The 20,703-nt window shown below is 46.7% G+C and overlaps 5 protein-coding genes across 5 annotated transcripts; 3 read left to right on the top strand and 2 right to left on the bottom strand.

Annotated features, from left to right (window-relative positions):
- Positions 1 to 598: 598 nt before the first annotated feature.
- On the bottom strand, positions 599 to 1,866 carry N7516_005972 (uncharacterized protein; the record flags this gene model as incomplete). Its single annotated transcript, XM_057218692.1, has 2 exons — positions 599 to 1,365; positions 1,422 to 1,866. 2 exons carry the CDS (start codon positions 1,864 to 1,866, stop codon positions 599 to 601), a joined length of 1,212 nt encoding a protein of 403 aa, XP_057072783.1.
- A 649-nt stretch (positions 1,867 to 2,515) lies between these two features.
- N7516_005971 (ubiquinol--cytochrome-c reductase subunit 7) lies at positions 2,516 to 3,304 on the top strand (the record flags this gene model as incomplete). The annotated part of the gene is made up of 4 exons (XM_057218691.1): positions 2,516 to 2,631; positions 2,837 to 2,945; positions 3,011 to 3,064; positions 3,215 to 3,304. The coding sequence occupies 4 exons, from the start codon at positions 2,516 to 2,518 to the stop codon at positions 3,302 to 3,304; spliced, it is 369 nt and encodes a 122-aa protein (XP_057072782.1).
- A 502-nt stretch (positions 3,305 to 3,806) lies between these two features.
- Positions 3,807 to 5,093, bottom strand: alkA (DNA-3-methyladenine glycosylase II; the record flags this gene model as incomplete). Its single annotated transcript, XM_057218690.1, has 4 exons — positions 3,807 to 3,870; positions 3,924 to 4,046; positions 4,143 to 4,816; positions 4,899 to 5,093. 4 exons carry the CDS (start codon positions 5,091 to 5,093, stop codon positions 3,807 to 3,809), a joined length of 1,056 nt encoding a protein of 351 aa, XP_057072781.1.
- A 4,638-nt stretch (positions 5,094 to 9,731) lies between these two features.
- ecm33 (GPI-anchored protein Ecm33) lies at positions 9,732 to 11,026 on the top strand (the record flags this gene model as incomplete). The annotated part of the gene is made up of 3 exons (XM_057218689.1): positions 9,732 to 9,789; positions 9,848 to 10,676; positions 10,732 to 11,026. The coding sequence occupies 3 exons, from the start codon at positions 9,732 to 9,734 to the stop codon at positions 11,024 to 11,026; spliced, it is 1,182 nt and encodes a 393-aa protein (XP_057072780.1).
- A 7,387-nt stretch (positions 11,027 to 18,413) lies between these two features.
- On the top strand, positions 18,414 to 19,664 carry N7516_005968 (putative HLH DNA binding domain protein; the record flags this gene model as incomplete). The annotated part of the gene is made up of 2 exons (XM_057218688.1): positions 18,414 to 18,472; positions 18,527 to 19,664. 2 exons carry the CDS (start codon positions 18,414 to 18,416, stop codon positions 19,662 to 19,664), a joined length of 1,197 nt encoding a protein of 398 aa, XP_057072779.1.
- Between the last annotated feature and the right edge of the window lie 1,039 nt (positions 19,665 to 20,703).

The following is a 20,703-nucleotide window of genomic DNA, read 5'->3' as shown; positions in this document are numbered from 1 at the left end:
CCAAGTGATATGGTAGTCTAGAGGTCTCTTAGGACTCATTCATACCAGACGCTTCGCAATGGTCGAGATGAATTCCCATCTATATAGTAGTTGAAATATGTCCTTCATCTTCTAAAATCAGAGATAAGAGCCATTGCTTTATTGGAGGATGTATATTCACGAGAGTGGGCAAGCATGCAGAATACGTGATGTACAGAAAAAGACATGTAGAAACCAGGAAGATGTAGACAAGAAAGAAAGCAACAAGAAAGAAAAGCATGTCATGCTTTGAGGCACAATAATCTTTCAGCTAAGATGCAGCGAGCACGTGAAGACATGTGAAAGCTGTTTCACATGTTAGAGCCCTAAAATCTGGAGGACACTGTCATCTATGCCGAGACCCTCATATGTTTTCAGAATGCACAAGCCAAAATTTACTCGCTAAAGATTGATCTGCAAATATCGGGCAGATCGCCCCGTCAATGTCTATACAGGTTGTGACAAAAGGAAAAAGAAGGACTTGGCGGACAGAAGCAGTGGGGTGCGATGGATTAAAAGCGGATATGAAGGAAGATTGGAGATTGAAGGTAGTCTCTTGTTTTTTGATATGTCGTGGGTGTCAAATAGATCTCCTAGCTTCTTCTTCCATCTGGATCCTCAGCGCACCCTCATGCTGCAAAGTATTGATCTGCTTCCGCAGGTATTCGTAGGTGAGCATGGTAGTCATGGCGGCCGGGACGGCCCGGAACAGATTGACGCCAATCCCGGAATAAAACGCAAGCCATCCCTCTTCCTTAAGGATTGTCTGGAACGTGCGCACCATGCCATTATAGCGTGGGCGATTACGCATTCCGTCTGACGAGGATATGCCGCCTGACCGGCCACGGTCATGTGGATGTTTCAATCCGCCACGGAACGCAATCTCTTCGTGAGATTGCGCCGGAACAGTCCGTTGTTGTGTTTGGAGTCGGGTCCGCAAGACCTCGTGCGGGTATGTGACTGTACTCGCACAGATCTTGCTGAGGAAAGTAGCAACAGATATCCCCACCCAGTGTGAGCTACCGGTATCGGGGTGTTCACCGATACCATAGCCTGTCAAGGCCATCTTTAGATATTCGTAGAGGGGGAATTGAATGGCCACATGAGTCAGTCCCAGCAGAGCCGGGGTGAGACCAGAGTAGAAGGAGCGTAGGCCCTCGATTTGATACATTTTGCGGGCAGCATCCCATGTTCCTGAGTATTGCCAAGGAGCTCGCACTCCTTCGCTGTTTTGTTTAAGGCTTTGCGACATGAGCCTGGTCTTGATGACCCAAATAGGGTTCGTCACAACTGTTGAACATGCACCAGCTGTGATTGATGCATATCCGCGGGATAACCACCAGCTTCCTGTAATTTGATCAGTATTGATGAATGATCGAATCCTCCATTCTGGAGGTACCTACCTGTCTGGTCATAAAAGTATTCACGGGTCCGGTCATAGACTGCTAGGTAGACAGCCCAGGTGGGAAGATATCCCAGCAACATTGGACCTAATCCCTGGTAGAGACCGCGAACGCCATCTTCTCGCCAAATTCTCCTTCCACTTCCGAGCATGCCACGATACAGCACTCCCGAGGCAACTTCTTTTGCTCCCCGCCGAAACCCACCCTGGGCTTGGAGCTTCGTTTTGATAACATCAAGAGGACAGGTGACAATACCAGAGGCCACGCCAGCGCTGGCTCCGCAGAAAGGTGCTATGTAAAAGTTGGGTATCTTGGTGGAAAAGACCTCGAGGCGTGCTTTAAAATCAGAGCCCGATGCGGCGGGCACATTGGGAGCATTATCGACATGGATTGAGCGAGTTTGGTTTTGGGAGCTGTTCGGAGCGCTTCGGCCGTTTGTAGTCATCTTGGTGGCCGGCGCTCACGCAGCTTGTCGAACCGTACTGAATCAACGAGGGCTCCCGGACACGAGCATATCGGGTGCTCGATCCGGAACCCAAGAACCCTATTTCAAACCGAGCTGGGAAAGAAACGTAGATTTATCCGAATATCCAAAATCCAAAGTACAAAGTCCGTAGATAGTGTAAGGAAGAAGGTGTGTAATGACGAAGGATTGAGAGGAGTTTTCGGGGCCGATGGTTGCCGAACCCGGTCTGATTGTGTTGAATGCGCAATGTTCGATTATCTTGCAGCACGGACGTGGGCGGGGTTTTCAGAACAAACAAGCTTCTCAGTGGGAGCAGGGATTAGTTATTGCTTTGAGTCTTAATAAATCCCACCTCTATCAAAGCAAGCGATAAGATCAAAAAGAGGATATGACATAGGAAACCATCGTTTAGGTGGAGTGCGCCGATTGACATTCCCAGTTTCCCCACCGCCTGAGGCACATATATATCACGTGGTCTTGGCCTCAGGCGTAGAACTGCCGTTTCGGGACTAGCCGTCCGAGCTCCGTTTTGCACAACCTCGCAACATCGGGTCATCTCGTGTTCCAGTCGGATAGCCTTACCAACCTCTCACCACACCCACGTTAATTGGGATACCCGGGATTCAAAATGTCCGCCCCTTCGCTCGCCAGTTACATCGTCAAGCGCCCATGGCTCAAGAGCTGGCTCACCCCTCTCTCCCACTGGTACACCGATGCCGCCGGCTACAGGAGACTCGGACTCAAGTAAATCTTGCCCTCCCACATCGACAACCCCCCGACCACGAGCGATTGAGACAAGGATTGGGAATTGCCTGGTCAAATTCGTCGCGCACCGGTGGCATATCCTTGGAATGCGATCGCAGTTGTATCGAATTTGCCCGGAGGCCCGGTCTTTCGGATATCGTTCGCGGCAGGGTTGGACCGAAACACTTGCTAACCGCCCAACTAGGTTCGATGACTTGATCCCTGAGGAGAGCGAGAACGTCCAGAAGGCCATCAAGCGTCTTCCCACCAAGGAGGCCTACGACCGTGTCTTCCGTATCCGCCGTGCTTTCCAGGTTCGACCGACCCCCCTTCCTCTGTATCCGACTGGCGCAGAACCTAACAAATGTGTCAATTGCAGTGCTCCATCTCCCACACTCTCCTTCCCGCCAACGAGCAGATCAAGCCCGAGGAGGTGAGTCCCCAACATCCAAATTTCGCCCTCCCCGCATTGGTCTCCATATCGGCCAATCCTGTTGCATGGATTTGTCACATTCATCCCGACTCCGTTTTGGGGCATCCACTCACCACGTCGAACACAATGCTAACGATGCAAATCAAATAGGACGTCGAGTACCTTAGCCCCATCATCCGCGAGATCGAGAAGGAGGTTAAGGAGCGTGCTGACCTCGACAACCTTGTTGTCCGCAAGTAAGCCGTTACTGCTTGCTTCAATAGAATATGAAAACAGGGGGTTGGGTAGCATTGTTGTTGACATGGAATAAACGCCTGGTGTGCTTTCTTCGTAATAGAATGGGCGTCGTCGTCGGCGGCCCATGGCTTGGTTACGCAGCCTGAGTGTACTGATACTGTACAAATCGATTTTCTTCGCGCGCTTATATCTCCAAGTGGGTCTTGCACTTCTTTATTCATAGCATTTAGTAATGACTAGAGTGGTTCGAGGTAGTGTAGCCTATGCAGGTTGGTGCCTAGTGTGTTTGGGCGTTAGGCGCCCAACCTCATCTGCCTGCATGTATAATAACATCTTCAATTATTCCCCTTTTCTCATGCCCACAAAAGCAGAGCCACAATTCACTGCCAAGAATTGACTATATACATTATGGTAAGATCTATACTAAGATCTCAAATTCTCAACGTCCGGTAAACCACAGAGTATCATAGTAGCCTGATTCACAGAGGTAGTGCATCTACATCTTTTAACCACCAAGAACAGCCACATCAACATCCTCAATCCTCCACATATACCACATAAACAGACTCCTAGATCATGGAAGTGAGCACATTGTCTACATCATCAACAGGGTGAGACATACCTGTATGGTGCAAACTTGGCAGCAAGTTCCAGCATATCCTTTTCAGCCATATATTTGAACTTACCACCACCCTTGCCCTTGAGTTTGCTCACATCACGACCTACAAAGGCAGCACAGCCTCGTCTACTACTGTGTCAATAAACCTGCTGACCCATAACACAACCCATCCCGTCCGTAAGACAAGGATTTGCGTAGAACAAAAACAAGATATGAGCTTACTGTACTCCCAAATCCCCAGTAGAAAACACATCGATGCGCTTAAGCGCAAACATAGCAAACATCTCAACCGACCACTGCCCCAATCCACGAACAGCAATAAGCTTCTCAAAAAGCTCCTCATCAGTAGCCCGTGCCAACGTCCTCGCTCCAAGCTCTCCACTGGCAAACTTTTCTGCAAGTCCCTGGATATACTCTGCCTTACGCTGCGACAGCCCCGCCGTGCGCAGTGTAGGAATATCACATTTAGCGACCTGATCCGGTGTCGGGAACTTTGCATGTCTATGTCCATCCGGCGCAACAGTATCGGGTAAATCAAATAGCGTCAGAAACTTGTTCCTGATAGACTTTGCTGCTGCGCCGGAGACTTGCTGGCCGATGATACTGCTGGTCAGGCTGTTGAAGGGGTCGATTTCCTCTGCTAAGCCGGCAGGCGAGAAGAGCGGACATGGATGCTGATCAATCACTGTTGCTATGCGTGGATCTGTTGCTATGAGGTGCGCGGTGGCTTTCTCGAGTAATGTTCCTGTTGTGGCCATTGGCCGCGGAAGGCCGGTTTTCGAGGGCGAGGCATCTTCTACGTGGGCTGGGTAGGCGTTTACCGTTGAGCCATGAGGGGTGATGAGGGTTGCGTTTGTTCGATGCGGGTCGACGGGGCGGTCGAGGGGAGGCGGTGTCTGAGGTCTGAATATCGTGGGGTTAGTGGCTGAGGGCTGATTGTATGTTTCTTGATTCTCCGTGACTGCTGGCTCGGGGGACCAATAAGACGTTCTTTTTTTTGGGTTTCGTTTTCGTGGGCTTTTTATCTGATTTATTGGGCTTCGTGGGTGCCTTGCGAGGTTTTGCCACTGCGCTGTGTTGGACTCTGGTTGCTTCGCTCGGAGCTGCGCTTTGCAGTAGTGGTGCCTTGATGGTTGGGATGGAACCCAGTCGGGCTGAGCGTCTGAGTGACATTCTTGAGTAATATATGAGATACCCGTTTCCAATGACCTATGTATCAGCTCTGAGAAAGTCTCGAGAAGGTTAGAGGGGAAGCTGGGGTTTGCGGAGGTGGTGCGGAGTTGGAGATTCGCCGCGCTACCCCACGAGTGCCAAGCATAATGACGCTCGCAGCTAGACAAGACAGGCACGCAAATTTCTATTATTGAGCATCGATTCTGGACATGGTAAATATATTTTCATTTTTCTTGTATATACTTTTAATATACCACTTTTCCTCTAGCTATCACATATACTCATATAGTTTTCAATCTCTCCTCCCCACAAGACAACCATCTAACTATATATCTTCCTAGTATAGAGACCTGGAAACCCCTCCGAAAGGTTACCTCTACACCAAATCTACACGTGTCCATGGAAGATAAGGTTATACATATCACTGCATAGTTATTCTTTCTAAGCCGCGTCATGACTTATGTCTAAGTTATATTGAAACTTACAGGGGTAGGATCTGAAATTGAATTGCTAATTACTTCCCCTGTCTTCCCTTTCTATAAATGGACACTCCATCAACGTCTGATTATCCACCTCGATCAGTATTCATAGTTATCGTGGATCATCTGCGGCATACATTGGCGCTCCATGTTACTGTGACTGCATCTGCGCTGCTGCGACAAGCGCCGAATACTACCACAGCTTTTACAGTCCCGCATATTGTGCGCGAACTGTTACTGGATACCAATGACAAAGCCTTGCTTGTGTATTGAATGGAAGCAAAATTCGGTGCCAAGAGATGGTATATAAAGTATTCCATGGTAAACTCGCGGCTCGAGCTTCTTGGAATTTTCACCCAACGAGCGTGATGTGCTGATTATATTATGACTTAGCCTGGCATATGAAAGGATAATTGAACGCGTTATATAGTTATTGTACGGAACATGTTGGATGCATTATGCTACTAATACATATATTTATTGACAGTTCTACCTTTTAGTTCTATATTGCAAGCAATTTTTATGATTTGTATTGAGAAAATTTCTCCATCTACATATATATATTACATACTAAAACCGAATCCTAGGGCTATTTGAACCAATAAAATTCCTGATATTCTCAATGTAAAATGGACTCTATAAATACTGGTACTCGCCAGCAAATCAATTCTTGCGAGACGTTATACAGAAAAAGTATGAAGAGGGTTGTACCTTGGATTTATATTGGAAAGTCACGCGATTGGATGCAATATACTCCGCTGATGGAACTATCCGCAAGAACACCCCGTGGACCGAAATTGAAGATCCATGGTAGCTTCGTAACACAATACAACAATTTTTACATGAAAAGTTCGACAACGGATTGAGCATAGATAGATATAGTCATGATATATTGGCGTGATCTTATAGTAGAATTGTTCAGCTAGATGGAGATTATATGAAACACAGGTGCTCGCGTCAGTGATCTACGGTTATATTGACTCGCCGACTAATTATATCCGGGAGGAGAAAAAATAGGGAAAAAAAAAGGGTGGAAATGAACCGACCGTTCATGTAATGCAATTGGAGATCGACCAGTAAAAACAGAGGTTAGCATTTAGGCTGAAGCGTTGGACCGAGTCAAATCTCGGAAGATGTTTCTGCATCAGTTCGAAACAAGAATGGATCCTTGTTTGTGAGACCATTCATTAGTCTTGGAAGCCCCAGACCACGAGTATCTTCGCATTGCAGTCCTAAGTGTACACGACCACGATAATCCGGATTAGGATATAAACACATACTCCAGAGTGGTCGGGCGAGTGAATTTTGCTTGTTTGGTTTTCGATAATGATCTGGTGCTAGAGGGAATGTGGCCATCCGCGACCCCTAGATAGGCACACACCCGTTTCTGAGCGTTACACGCATTCCAGTGCGTGGCCAGTCTGTCGGCCTCTTAGGGCCGACAGGACGGGAATGTGAGTTGAATGCCATGAGACAGAAATCACCATACGAAGTACTTTGTACAGATGTGTCTTTTGTAAAGTGACAAGTGGCTGTTTAGGACAGCTCAGAGCTGGGCCTAGCTTGACGTTTCGCGGTATCTATATTTGTGGCGTAATGAGCTTGGGTATTCAGGCCCGCGTGTATCAAGGTTTGTTTTTTTTTTTTTTTTGCAATTTTGCAGACGCGGATTTTGCTACGGAGTACATGACAACGCGTCCATGCTCCATACAACATAGTCGAGGTACCTAGGTAGAATACTAGTATACATAATGAAGCAAGTTTTCTGATAGGATTCTAAGCGATCGAGAAAAAGAAAACCTATCACTCAGTGGAGCGGTACAAGAGTGGGGTGAGACGCAGTTGGCTCCGTTCTGAAACATTTCCTGACTTTACATACTGTACTCCGTAACATCTCCGATAATGACTTTGTTGCCACCCGGAAATGCATATTTGTGTTGTGTAAACATCAAAATCTCCCAAGGGTCAATACTGTTCATTCTATTGCGCCTTGAAGAACAAGATGCGATTGAAACTTCTATTTGAAAACTTGGAGGGCCCATAGAAGCTCTAGACATGGCTTGATCGTGTCTTAGTTAATTAAAGATCCATCCTCGGGGCCGAATTAATAGCCGGGGTTCTGGATTGTTACCGAAAACGCACAGATCTTGAAATTTTCAGTTGTCAGTATACCATACATGGAAAATTTCCAGATTAATGTATCGTGGCTCGTCTTGGAGCTGCATCATTGTGATTTAAAGCTGTACATCGTACAATATAGGCAAGGTAGGTGCATATATACCCAGCGAAATTATGTACCTACCTACCTAGTTGGGTACAAATGGAAATTGTGGCAAAGCTGCACAAAATCAGTTGCGATCGACTTATTGATCTCCGATAGTTAAATTACCTCTTATGCCAACTGCTGTGCGTATAGCGCATCAAATATGGGCCAGGGGATCGGACTGGATGGTTTGATGGTGAAGATCAGGCTTTCTTTGGATACCATTTGCATATCATACTCGCGAAGGGGCCGAATATTTCGCCTCAGATAGAGCTGTATTTTCGGGAAACAGCGAGGATTGACGGTGATCCAGGGCCAATCAGAAGTCGCGCATACCGGGGAATCGACGAGAGCGGCAGGATGCGGGTCCAGAGAAGGTTTGGGTTCCCGCAAATTTAGATCGGCCACTATCAAAGTGAAAAGCTTCGAAATCAAGTTTATAGATTGCGTGGATGTGTTTTGGGTGGGAGATTACGGTTGTCGATATGCTCCGTACGAAGTGTTAAGAGAGATTTAGTGATTGGCAAGTATGTACCGAGTATATTGTATGATCCTAGCTATAAGGGCTGGATATTGTCTCATATAAATACAGTAATATCCAATGAGAAACGAAGTTATAACACAAGACATTTGAAGATCTACAGGGGAGTTTCGAGCGAGCTTGGTCGCATGGATGACGACAGCAGGTGATAGATAGGATAGGATGGGGCCGTTGATAAATTGGTTAGCGAACTTCTGATTGACCCGTTGCCGTCAAGTGCTGAATGATTGGACGTTTGTTATAAGCTAGTATTTATGCAATATTATTAGACCCGTCTAGTGGTAACGCTGTATCCTATCGATGGGCGATAATGCTGGTACTATATAAAATTTGCATGGGATTTTTGTCCATGTCCAAGATACCGAGGATATATGACTAACTATGTAACTAGGTACTTTTTGATCGGCCTAAGAGAAACCCCAAGACAGTGTGCAAATGATGGTTGTACAAAATCTACCGTGACAACTATCATTCATACCGTGGGGAGGCCTGATCAACCAGTCCCCAAGTTGTACAGGGTATAGTGTATATAGTACCTTACTTAGTGAGTGCATGGCCCAATTTCAAAGTGACGAAAGCATCTAGTTACATTAACTATGTACTTTATAGTAGTTATGTAAACATTTGAATAGTTAACTAACTATCTACATGTGACTCCAACGATGTTCCGCATCCATAGAAATACAGATCCATGAATCATCAGAGTAAACAAAATACCCAAGGCAAATTCTATAACCACAAATGGAGAAAGGGGGCGAATGGGGACGAGGTACCAAGCTTGGAGGAGTGCACTAGCGCTCAAAAGCAGGAATTGGTCTGGAATTATTTGTATTGACTTTTTATTTTATTTATTTTAATAATTTGGTAATATGTAATTTGGTAATTTTAAAGTAATTTTCAGTTTCAATGTAAGATTATGGCTAATCGGCCAAGTTGAAACCAGCGATAAAATACCTGGCACTGCCCTGGCACGGCCCTGACATGCCGGATGCGGTACTGTGTGTGTTTTTTCCCATCCCCCTTGGTATCGATAAACCCATATAAGTAAAATAGTGGCACCTGGTAAGATTAGAATACAAACAATCTCCACCTCCCCTTTCCTCCCCCAAGGCTCCTTCTTCTTCTTCATTTCTCCTCCCAACCTTCGTCCATTCGTTCTTACCATTTGAGAGTTCCTGCCTTGTACACCCTCGGCAGTATTTTCGCTTCCCTCTCGTTTGAAGCGCTTCTTCTCTAATCACTCATTGCGAATTTACCTGCTCTACCATTCCCCATATCTCTAATCGGTACAATCCTTCCCCCCTGATCGAAAAATCCCACAGAATTCATCGTTAACATCTACTTCAGAATCTATCATGTCTCTGAAGTATATCCTCCCTGCGCTGGCCGCCAGCCAGGCTGTTTTCGCTGCCTGTGAGTACTCTCTATTCCTGACAAACTTCATACACCCACTAACAGTGCCATCCTACAGCCTGCAGTGATACTAAGATCAAGAGCCAGAGCGATGCTGATGGCATCAACACCTGCTCCACCATCAAGGGTGATGTCACCATCGACGAGTCCTACAGCGGCGAGCTCTCGCTCAGTGGTGTCGAGAAGATCAACGGTGGTCTGATCTGCTCTGGTGGTGCCAACGTCAGCTCCATCACTGCTCCCTCCCTTACCACGATCGGAAAGGCCTTCGACTTGTCGGGTCTCACCACCCTGACCCTCCTCGATTTCGCTCAGCTCGATTCCGTTGGTTCCATTAACTGGGAGGCTCTCCCTAAGCTCCAGTCGTTGTCCTTCTCCAAGGGTGTCACCAAGGCTGGCGACGTCAGCATCGCCAACACTGGCCTGACTGACTTGAACGGTATCACCCTCAAGACCGTCGGTACCTTCAGCATTCAGAACAACCGTGACCTGAGGACCATCAACATCAACAACCTTATGAACGCCACCGATCTGATCAGCTTCTCGGGTAACTACGACACCCTCGAGGTCGACCTCCCCAACCTGGGCACCGGTACCAACATGACCTTCCAGAACATCTCCTCCGTCTCCCTGCCTTCTCTCGAGAAGCTCACCGGTCAGCTCGGCTTCTGGGGTACCAAGTTCGAGACCTTCTCCGCTCCCAACCTGACCCAGACCGGTGACCTGCTCTTCAAGGACAACTCCAAGCTGTCCAACATCAGCATGCCCGTCCTGAAGACTGTTGACGGTGGATTCACCATTGCCCGTGATGATAAGCTCTCCGCCATCAGCCTGCCCTCCCTCCAGCGTGTCAACGGTGCCATTGACTTCAGCGGTACCTTCAACAAGTAAGCTACCTAGCTCCCACAGCTTTCTCCACGGATAAATACTAACAGCGAATAGGCTTTCTCTCGGTGCGCTCAAGGATGTCGAGGGTAGCTTCAACATGCAGAGCACCCGCGGCAACTTCAGCTGTGATGATCTCCGCAAGCTGAAGAACGACGATGTCATCAAGGGTGGCTTCAAGTGTGATGCCACCAACAACAACCCCACCACTGCCAACGGTGGCTCCGGCACCTCCAGCTCTAGCTCCAGCGGCTCTTCCAGCACCAGCTCCGGTGCTGCCTTCATGAACGGTGCCAACGTCCCCGTCGCCGGCCTCGCCGCTGTCTTCGGTGCCCTTGCCCAGCTTCTGTAAAGGGGCTGATTAGTGGAGGATTCAAATAACCTTGGGGATTTTTGTACAAAAGTCTACCAAGCAACGAGCTCAATATTCGTTCCACATTGCAGTTGTTACGATAATAATTCGGTCCTCTGTGGAGAAAATTTGCAATATGGATTCTGACCTCGGGAGACGCTGCCCCGGAAGGAGTTTTTTTCTTATCCTTTGTGTTGATTGCTTTGCTACGTTTCAAGGTTCGCTCATCGCGTCCTAATGCATTCGGTTGCCATTTGTAACCTGCTTGTTCCCTGTTGATACACCGAGAGGGGGCGCTGCTTCGGGCCCTGCGGGCGTGTTCTCTGTTCTCGCTGTCCTTTTTATGTAAACATTCCTTGAGCTGTTTTTTTAATGCCGTAATATTCCCTTTTATTCTAGTTCTGGGCGAGCTAATGATTGTAATTGTATCCTTTTATTTTACACCTGACGTTTGCTACCAAGAAATGTAGCTCCCTTGGATACATCCATGGGTGTTTATCGTAGTAGTCATGAAGAGCCAGGGACCTCCCCTTGGCCCATTGGGCCTCGGCATGCTCCTTGGATATTGTGTCTTCGCAGACTTAGCTGCCGTTCGTCCGTGTAATCTAGGCCCATCCCTGGATTTGTCGCCCGATTTTCCATATCCAGCAAAACGCGAAGCGTCAGACACTTTCCAGCTTTTCCTAATCCAAGCAGGAGATATATCCACCATCATGAATGTTATGCCATGGCCACGCCATATTCAGCCCTCAAGCGTTAACTCTAACCTCCAGTCAAAATAAGTCGTGGACCAACTTCTACCAGATCCCCAAAGTCAAATCTCCGCACTTCTGGATCTAGCCTCACTATTTTCCAAATCCCGCACCGCAAAGTCGAACGCAGCAAGCATCCACATCTACATCCACATCCACAACCTACAGATAACAGAATTCCCGGTGAATCAAGTACAAGATATTACCTAGATTGTGCCTAGCTACACACGCCCACTGCTATATTATCGAATCCACTTCCACAACCACCATTCCAACCGAGGTCATGTCGATCAGGATCACAAAGACGGTGGATCCAGGTGGGTACATATTAGCCGCTAGACGCTAGGTACTGGACATCGGTAGAACACATCCATGTGGAATGGAGTGTGTGCGTTGTTCTTTTTCTAGGCTAGCTACTAGGTACCTTAGTAGCGGGATGGGGTCATGGATTATGGCACAAGGAACAGGGTCGGGGACATAGATCGGACGTGACGGGAGGGAAATAGAAAGTCATCCCCGGGACTATCTTGTCCTGTCAACCGCTGTTGGGTTTATTCTTCGGGATTTAAGAAGTGGCAAGACTGGGTTTGTGGGGTGTTTGGTCCCCGGTTCGTAGTTAGTTCATTGGATAGGATTGATGCTGTTACATATTGTGAAAATGAGAATAGCAATGAAGATAGCAGTGTATTATTCTATTCTATGTGGACTAGTGAATATTTACTTCTATACTCTTACTCTCAAGTAGGTAGGTCTAAATGCTATTGTGTTGGTATACTGTACCTGTCAAGAGATAAACATTGTATATGCTAGGGATATAATGATAGTACAATCAATATAAGGCTATATCCGCACTCGTACTAAAACTGCCATGTGCGTCTCAGGATCATCCGGTGACTCGCATCAAAAGTCTCGAAGCAGTTAAAAATGGAGTTGCCAAGACCAGCCCAGTTTATCGGGAAGACTCGATCAGTCGAATCCACATCGCCGGGCCGTGTCGCTCAATCCCCGATTCGAAGACCCGTACAGGCGAAAAAGAATCAGGATCGCAGCTAACTTGAAACGGATAACGGATACTAGTAAAACGTAGCTTTATTGGTTGGTTTATTCACGTAGGATATGGGGTTAAACGAAGGCCGGGACTTTGAGAGTTTTGATAGACTGGGTTGGTTAATAACAGTGTTAAGGAGTGTGTAGGGTAACTATTATGTTAGTTCTTTACTACGTACTCCATGCATATATTGAGATATTGTTTCATGCTAGGGCGCTCACAAGGTAATTGTGCTAGTAGCATCGAGTTAGTCGCAACTAGATATGCAGTGAGATATCCCGGTGGCTGGGAAGAGGGGAATTGGCGATCTTTACGCTCTGAAGAACATTGTGCATTAGTCCTACATGTCGCCGGAATTTTAACTTGAAGGACGAACTCCCAATCTTGAAACGGGGAACTGACAATCCCGCGATTTAGGCTAACACAGAGTAGTATATTTTGTAGAGTAGTGGTGGATAGGATGACGACTGTGTAGGGGGTGTTGGATGTGTGCTTGCATATAAAGATTGCCGCATGTGTCGACCTACATCGGCTCCAGACCGTGCCTGCATGGCTGAAACGCACAAGACAAAATGTAGAACCGTTATTGTGTAGAAATTGGAAGATAAAGACAGATGGAGACTGGAAGGACTGCGGCCCGCTCAATGATCAGCCTATGGTTTTTTCCCCAATATTATTATTCTATTACTTTGTTCCTCTGGGTTTCGGGTCCCTCATTTGAACCCTCTTAGGATGTAACAGCTGACATTTGATCTGTCAGTGTCAGAATCCTGGTTATATACAAAGGCAAAATATACTTTGATGGGATCTGACAAGAACGCAAGCCGAACAGCACCGATAATGGCCTGATTGGCCATAATACACGGCGTTGTAGACGTCGTATATTGTATATTGTACGTACTTTTGTACTTTGGGTGGCTTTTCTAGTGTTCTTGATCTACATCGCCATCGACGTGAACGGGATCTACCAGGATATACCTTTGTGGTGTTTAGCGGCGCTGATAGTGGACATTGACCCTCTTTTTTTCTTCAGAAAAGATAAACTGAGTCAAAATACGAGAAAACGCTATCGCCGTATGTAGGTAATGTCGTCCTCTGGCCTACAGACCAGCCCGCTCGGCACGTAAGAACACATAAAGTGGAGAGGAGCGCAGGACATGAGCTGGCATTAGATATTACGGAGTACTCCATAGAGATTATAATATGCAGTGTAATATGAAGGTGGCAAGGAGTTATTACAAAGGGAGCTCCGCTTCCGTACTTTGTCATTCCATACTCAAATCTCACACGAATATCATGCATACCGGCCGAACCGAGTACAAAAAACAAAACAAAAACAAAAACAATGGTACCTAAATAAAGATGCACATCTTCAGGCCTGGGCTACCAGGGTATACATCCGCCTTGCATTGGAGGCAACCTGCAATCCAGGTAATGGGAAATGGTGGAGGCCCCGAGCGCACCGTAGAGCGAATCGGTACGGCAATGCATCATGTAGGAACCAGATCCAGACCATCAGGGCGATCTCTGAACGAGAGAGAAAAAAAAGGTACATTATACAGAACTCCACATAATACCTATGTTGCCTCGATCGCGAACTCCACGGGGCAGTATCTATGCTGTATGTGTATGCATGCGTGCACCATGCACCTCGGAGAAGTCCCTCGAGTGTGACCTCTCAGATGCGGCGAATTTGAGTTCCAGAAATAGTTCCTGCAATATACGTATGCCAGCGTCTGCTAGATCTGTATACTAGGGAGTTGTCCTTGCAGGAGCCGGTGGCGAACTACACCACTCGGGGAATAAATTTATATCCACAGTGGGATTGAAGAGTTCCCGCATGCTCGTTCTTGGAGTTGGGAGATTCGAGGAGTCGTGGGATTTTGGTGGTGTTTGGGGAGTCTTTTTCGCTCACGTACTTTGTACCTCTGAACAGTCGACGCTTGGTGCCTATTCGGGTAATCAACAGTGAACCTTATACACGAGATGATATTGTACTTTGTACAGAAGGGACAGTAAGGCCTTGAGATCCACATGGCTTTTTAACTAACAGATATGATCATCTGCCCTTGCTGCCCATGCCGTCTTCGATATTAGGCGGTATCATGTATGGGAACAATTATTGTTTATCAACGCTCTTAGGCGGGGAGGGTATTCTGTATACTACCTAACACCTCATAAGAGCCTTCCTCTATTGAATAGACTAAAAGGCCACACAGCTCCTTCTGTGGGACCAATCTGACACGAGCCTACATTTCCATGCTTGCCACTTAATAGAACAAGGGAAATTATAGGCGTTCCAGTGGGGAGACAAAAGACAACACGTACAGTAGCGCACTGTATGTACGGAATTTGAGAGGGGCGATTTAAAGTGGAAACAGGGAAGATGACAGTAAGACTGGAAGGCTTTTTATTAAAAACAAAAAGAAAAAAGAAAAGAAGAGAGGTCGATATCGCACTTGACAAAACGATCGAATCACATACCATGGATTAAGGACCCAGGTGGGTATATTAATTTACAAGGGTTATAACAAATTCCATGATCCTAGTCGCCATGCTACTGCGTACTTAGTAAGTATAAACAGGGAAGAGGATCCTATATCGTGCATGAGGCGCTTTTAAGCGCTTGGCGAGAATTAGCCCCGAAAAGGAGTATTTCAGTTGAATTGGAACATCTCAAATTATCAAATAATCTACTGATTTACTTCTCCGCACATTAATCTATAGTACTAAAATAAAATGTCTCTAATTAAGTATTACTGTCTCCGCCATGACAGTGACAGTTGAAACTTGACAGGTCAAGGGGCGGCACGGGAAGGCGACTATTGGGAATGATTTGGTGAGAAGAGGGTATTGGAGATGCTCATTGGCACTGGGCATATCGTAAGCTTTGTGATGACAGCATGGAGGCCAAGGGGGCTTGAGAAAATGAGTGTACCCATAAATCTGTACTCCGTGTACGGTGGCTTGTTCCTTACACATGAGAGCCGCACGGGACGGGGATCATGTCCGAGCTTGTAGTGAGTGAATGTCGTGTAATATCGAAAGAGGGGGCTACCAAAGTATGATCATCGGGCCATTTTCAGCCACACTATGAACACGTAGAGGGCGGTACGTTCATACTATGCGAGGTACGATCGACCTCGTAATCCACGGGCATAGATATCTACATCCCCGCGCAAGATAGGGCCAACGATGAAACGGAACCGGTCCCACGGATCGGGATTAGAGTCTATTCTCTGATCCGCGAAAGTTAGAGACTTCAATTTTGCTATTCAGTAGATCCGGAGAGGAGATCCCTACATGCATGTCACTTAAAATGGTAAGCAGGGGGAAACGAAATAGACAAGCGTGGAGATCCCTGGGGTCTAGATTGGTCCGGGGAGCTATCGAAAAAAAAAAAAAAAAAAAAAAAAAAAACACGTAGAGAGTTTGACCAAATTCGAATGGTTCGTGTGAGAGAGTTTTTCCCCTCGAGTTACTCTTGGTACGTGCCGTCTGCAGATGGGAGGCATGCGAAACTCAGTGTGAGCCACCGATCGGGTGCATATGCTAGATGCTGGAAACAGGGAACTATGGGAGCAGGGGTTCAGATTGAAGTCTGCAAAGCACGAAAGAGGGGGTGGTATATTCAGGTGAGGTTATCTTTTCTGTTGTGGAGTTTGCGTACGAAGTAGAATGCATAGAATTGTCAAGTCGAGAATTGTGGGCTTCTGTCACGGTACTTGATAAAATAACAACTAACAGAATATTACTTCGTACATAATAGAACGTGGGGTCTTAGTGTCTTGGATGGAGTCGCCATGAGCCAAGCTGATTGATTGTTGGATGAGACGGGAAGGGGGAGAATATGACAGCTCTATTTTTACGACCATTGGCACTTCTAGCGAGGAAATATCTAGGCTAGTTAGGTATATCCCCACTTGAGAGGGGGAACGTGTCCATCTCTTTAGGGTTTTTAGGGCTTCACTAGAAATAAAATTAATATAAGTAGATATTTAATTTAATCTGACTTGTCAATTCTCTAACGTCTGTGTGTCAAACAATTCCAAATCATCTTAATCTTCATGATTCGTTGCCTGACAGCAAAGGTAACCTGGTCTTTGGGTCTCGTTCCCAACTCGCTGGTTTCTTCGATGTCGGGGCCTATTCTGGGGCTTCGCCTATAACTAATTTAATAATATTTGCTAATTCCAACGCTCAAACCGTCAAATGGCGCTTATAGCTTCCTGCTCGTAGACCAATTATTCCCAACTTCATTGTATAGAACTATGATCCTTATTTTTTGATGCCTCCTCGCATATATCAACATGACACTCCCGCAGTCCTTGCTTTATTTACTTTATTTACTTTAGACAATTTGAATTTATTGAAGCGCCTCGAGGGGTATTAGCTCGTTGATAACAGAGAACCCCTTGATACTATAGCACGATCATAAAAGTTTCTCCTGACTATCGATGCAGGAGATCGAAATGCATGCTGAGATTGTGTTACAGCGTTTCATCATCTATCGACATCTCAACCGGGATCTGATGATGAATACGGAGATGGCCGCGGATGGGATGTACGTAGATACTGTGGAGTATGCAAACAAACCTTGTTCTAGTTGTTCTGTGATTTTTCTTTTTTTTTTTTTTCTTAGCGGCTTCGTTCTCACCAACAGTTCACATCGTGTAAGTTCTCCGGAGGGTTTGATAAAGAACCTCCAACGTCATTAATTGGGATAACTATTAATGCAAGGGCCATAATACTTCTTCTTTTTCGTTTAGAAAAAAAGACTAAAATCTAAAATGAAGAAAAGAAAAAGAAAAAAAAAACTAAAAACTAAAAACTAAAATCTTCCCCCGTGTCGATCGCAACACCCAACAGTTCGGTGACAAATTAGGGGTCCTGGATCATCATGAACCCTCCTCTCGGGCTGGATCGTGTTCTCCTCATTCGTCGATCTAACAGAGTAATATGTGAGGTTCGGTCTGTGCATGATGTGACAGATACCTCTGTGATACCGAATATAATTATTTTTCTTCTCTGCTTCTTTTCTGGGCCCAAGCGGGCACTAGCAAGTGGCCCAGAGCACCCACCCGGGATGCCCATCTTGCTTCCCCGTGGTGAAGCTGTGGAGCAAAGAAATGCACACTCTCTGTCTGTATGACATCCGAAATTCCGCGCTTCATGTCTGTCGAGGATCGGCCTTGGTTCATGGTTCCCCTCGCCTGGGTCCGGCGAGGCCCTGGGATCGGGGAACGGGGAACAAAGTACTATCCCAATCTACATATAAACATGCATCCCAGCATGGTATCCCTTTCTATTCATTGTCTCATTGTATACACACTCGCCTCGTGTGGATTTCGCTTTTGCTTCTTCTTTATTCTGTCTATAGCCCTGCCCCCATTGTCCATTACTGCATATACAACTTTGTTTTATCTGCACTCTCCTCGACTTTCAATCTACCACCTCATCACACCCCCCTCATCTAAACAGGAACACGAATCACCCGTGATCTTTCAGTATATATTCTCTCGATATACTTTGAACCACTTCGATACACTCTCCATTGCACATATCACGCATTTCTCAACGACCAACTATGATGTATGAAGAAATGGGTTCTAACACTGACGATATCTCCCGCCGCTGCTCTCTGCCGTGAGTTACCTCACTGTCCTAATATCAGACCACATATCCTAACATACATTCAAGTTTTTTCAACTCCAGCACCAGCATGGCTGCCTCTGATGTGGGCGAGGAGCGCCGACTGCCTCCTCTTCCTCAAATTCTGCCTCTACCACCCCGCGGTCCTTTCAGCCCATTCAATGTGAAGGACGCCCTTGTTCCTACCACCCCAGGACCCCAGGACACTTTCCAATTCAAGTCACCTTGGGCAACTGCCGAGCACATTGTCACACCTCCCTCACCGGCCAACTCTTCAGAGGGCTCATGGCAAGAGTCATTTGCCATGCAAAAGTCCAACTCGGTCGATTGGCCCCATGATCTTTCCCAAAACGAGATCATGGCTCTAGTAGCCCCACAGAACCTCAACCGCAAGGCTCCTCTACAGCAGCTCTGCGGCCGCAAGCGCAAGGGTAGCGCCCAGTCTATTGAAGACGACCAGCGCGAGAAGCACCGTATTGCCGAGGGCAACCGCCGCAGCAACCTCAGCGAGCTTCACCGCCAGTTAGACAGTCGCATTCACGATTTCTTCCTCGAGCGTGCAGGCTGGAACCCTTCCAAGAGCCTTACTCAATCCAAGGAGCACATCGTGCAAGGAGCCATCTACCTAGTCGACTTCATGCTTGCCATTATCGTCCACCTTATCCGCCAGGAACAGGTCACACCGCAGCTCTCAGAGAAGCTGCAGCCCCAGGTCCGCTGCATGCAGCTGCAGCAGCTAGTCAGCTCCCTACAGCAACAAAACCAGACGGCCCAGCAACAGCTCAAAGCCACAAAGGCCGAGAACGAGATCCTCGCTGATCGTAACCGCGCCTTGGAGTTCCAGCTCAAGTCCTACGAGCAGATGTTCCGCTCTCCCAAGTCCGAGAGTACCAGCCCCGGCCCCGTCCTCGAGTTCCCCGAACACAAGCGCCAGAAGAAGAACGGCCTACCTGGTATGCGGGTACTCTGCGATGAGATCGCTGCCAGCATGCCCTCCGAGCCTTCCTACACTGCTCCTTACTATGACTCTATGCCTAGCTCGACCTCACAGTCCTTCGGTAGTTCCTACCTCACTGCCACCCCGCCCATGACGGGTCCTTCTTCTCCTGCCTTCCCTCCTTCTCAGTCTTCGTCTTTCTCATTCCCACCGCCATCCCGTCGCCACTCTCTCATTACATCTCCATAAATCCGCAGTGGCGATTGATGATGCACGCCCGATATTGAACACTCTTCCTGTTCACTGATGATATCATGACTCCTTCTCTACCTTTCTGTCTGTGCTGCATCCTCATTCGTATATATGAGGCCCTTGCAGCAGTGGCTACTCTCCCTTACTCTGAGGTCCGTTAGGCTTAGTCCTTCTTCTTCCCGTTCCATGTGCGTTTAGCGCCTGCATTGTGTAACAATATTTTCCTTTGATCTCGGGGATGAACAAGAGGTTCCCCAATCTGCTTGAAGCCTTTTCCTTTGTCGATTGATTTCCTTGCCTCGGGATTTCCTTTTTGTCTTTTTTCTTTTCTTTCTTGGACAAAACGGTGGCTTTTCTTCTTTTTGCCTCTTGTCTTTAGGCGTTGTTTACTATGGATATATATGTTCAGGTGGGGATGTATTTTGGCTTTTGTTCATTTCTTCTCATTTCTTTTGTCATTTTCTTCTATTTTTCTATGTCTATAGCTATGACTCAATGGATCACCTTCGATGAAAATCATGCTTATTTGTATGGGTGTGGTAGTTTTGTTACTAAATTGTAAACATGCTGAGCATTCCCGCATGAAGCATTCCTATCAGCCCTAAACTCATGGTATTTGGCTTCTAACTATGTATTCATCGATCATAACACAGCCCTGCAGTAAGTTATGGATTCTAGGTTTATATCGTTGTTCCACGTAAGCTGCGATGTAGATTGTTGTTCAGACTACATATTTATATATTTATGTAGCCTTTACCCCTTTTTAGTAGATACAACATAGTATTAAAATACAGTCATTTCCTAGACATTCCTTGAATGCTGGGCCTACGACATAAGAATGCAAACAATACTCCACGCGATATCATAGGGGATTTGATTATTCTTGTCAGGGACAAATCAGCCGTCGATCATCGAGGGCCGTCTCAGGCTTCGGTGGAGACCAGTCCAGACTTGAAACGGACAGGTGGTCTAAAAGATGATTTGTGTTTCGAAGATGGGAGGTTGAATTGCTTTTTCTTCTTTCTTTCTTCTTTTT

This window comes from Penicillium verrucosum (assembly GCF_028828655.1).
Source record: "Penicillium verrucosum strain IBT 35672 chromosome Unknown utg000002l_segment0_segment0, whole genome shotgun sequence".
NCBI classification, from domain to species: Eukaryota; Fungi; Ascomycota; class Eurotiomycetes; order Eurotiales; family Aspergillaceae; genus Penicillium; species Penicillium verrucosum.
The sequence above is the reverse complement of the archived record's forward strand: the minus strand, read 5'-3'. Positions and strand labels throughout refer to the sequence as shown.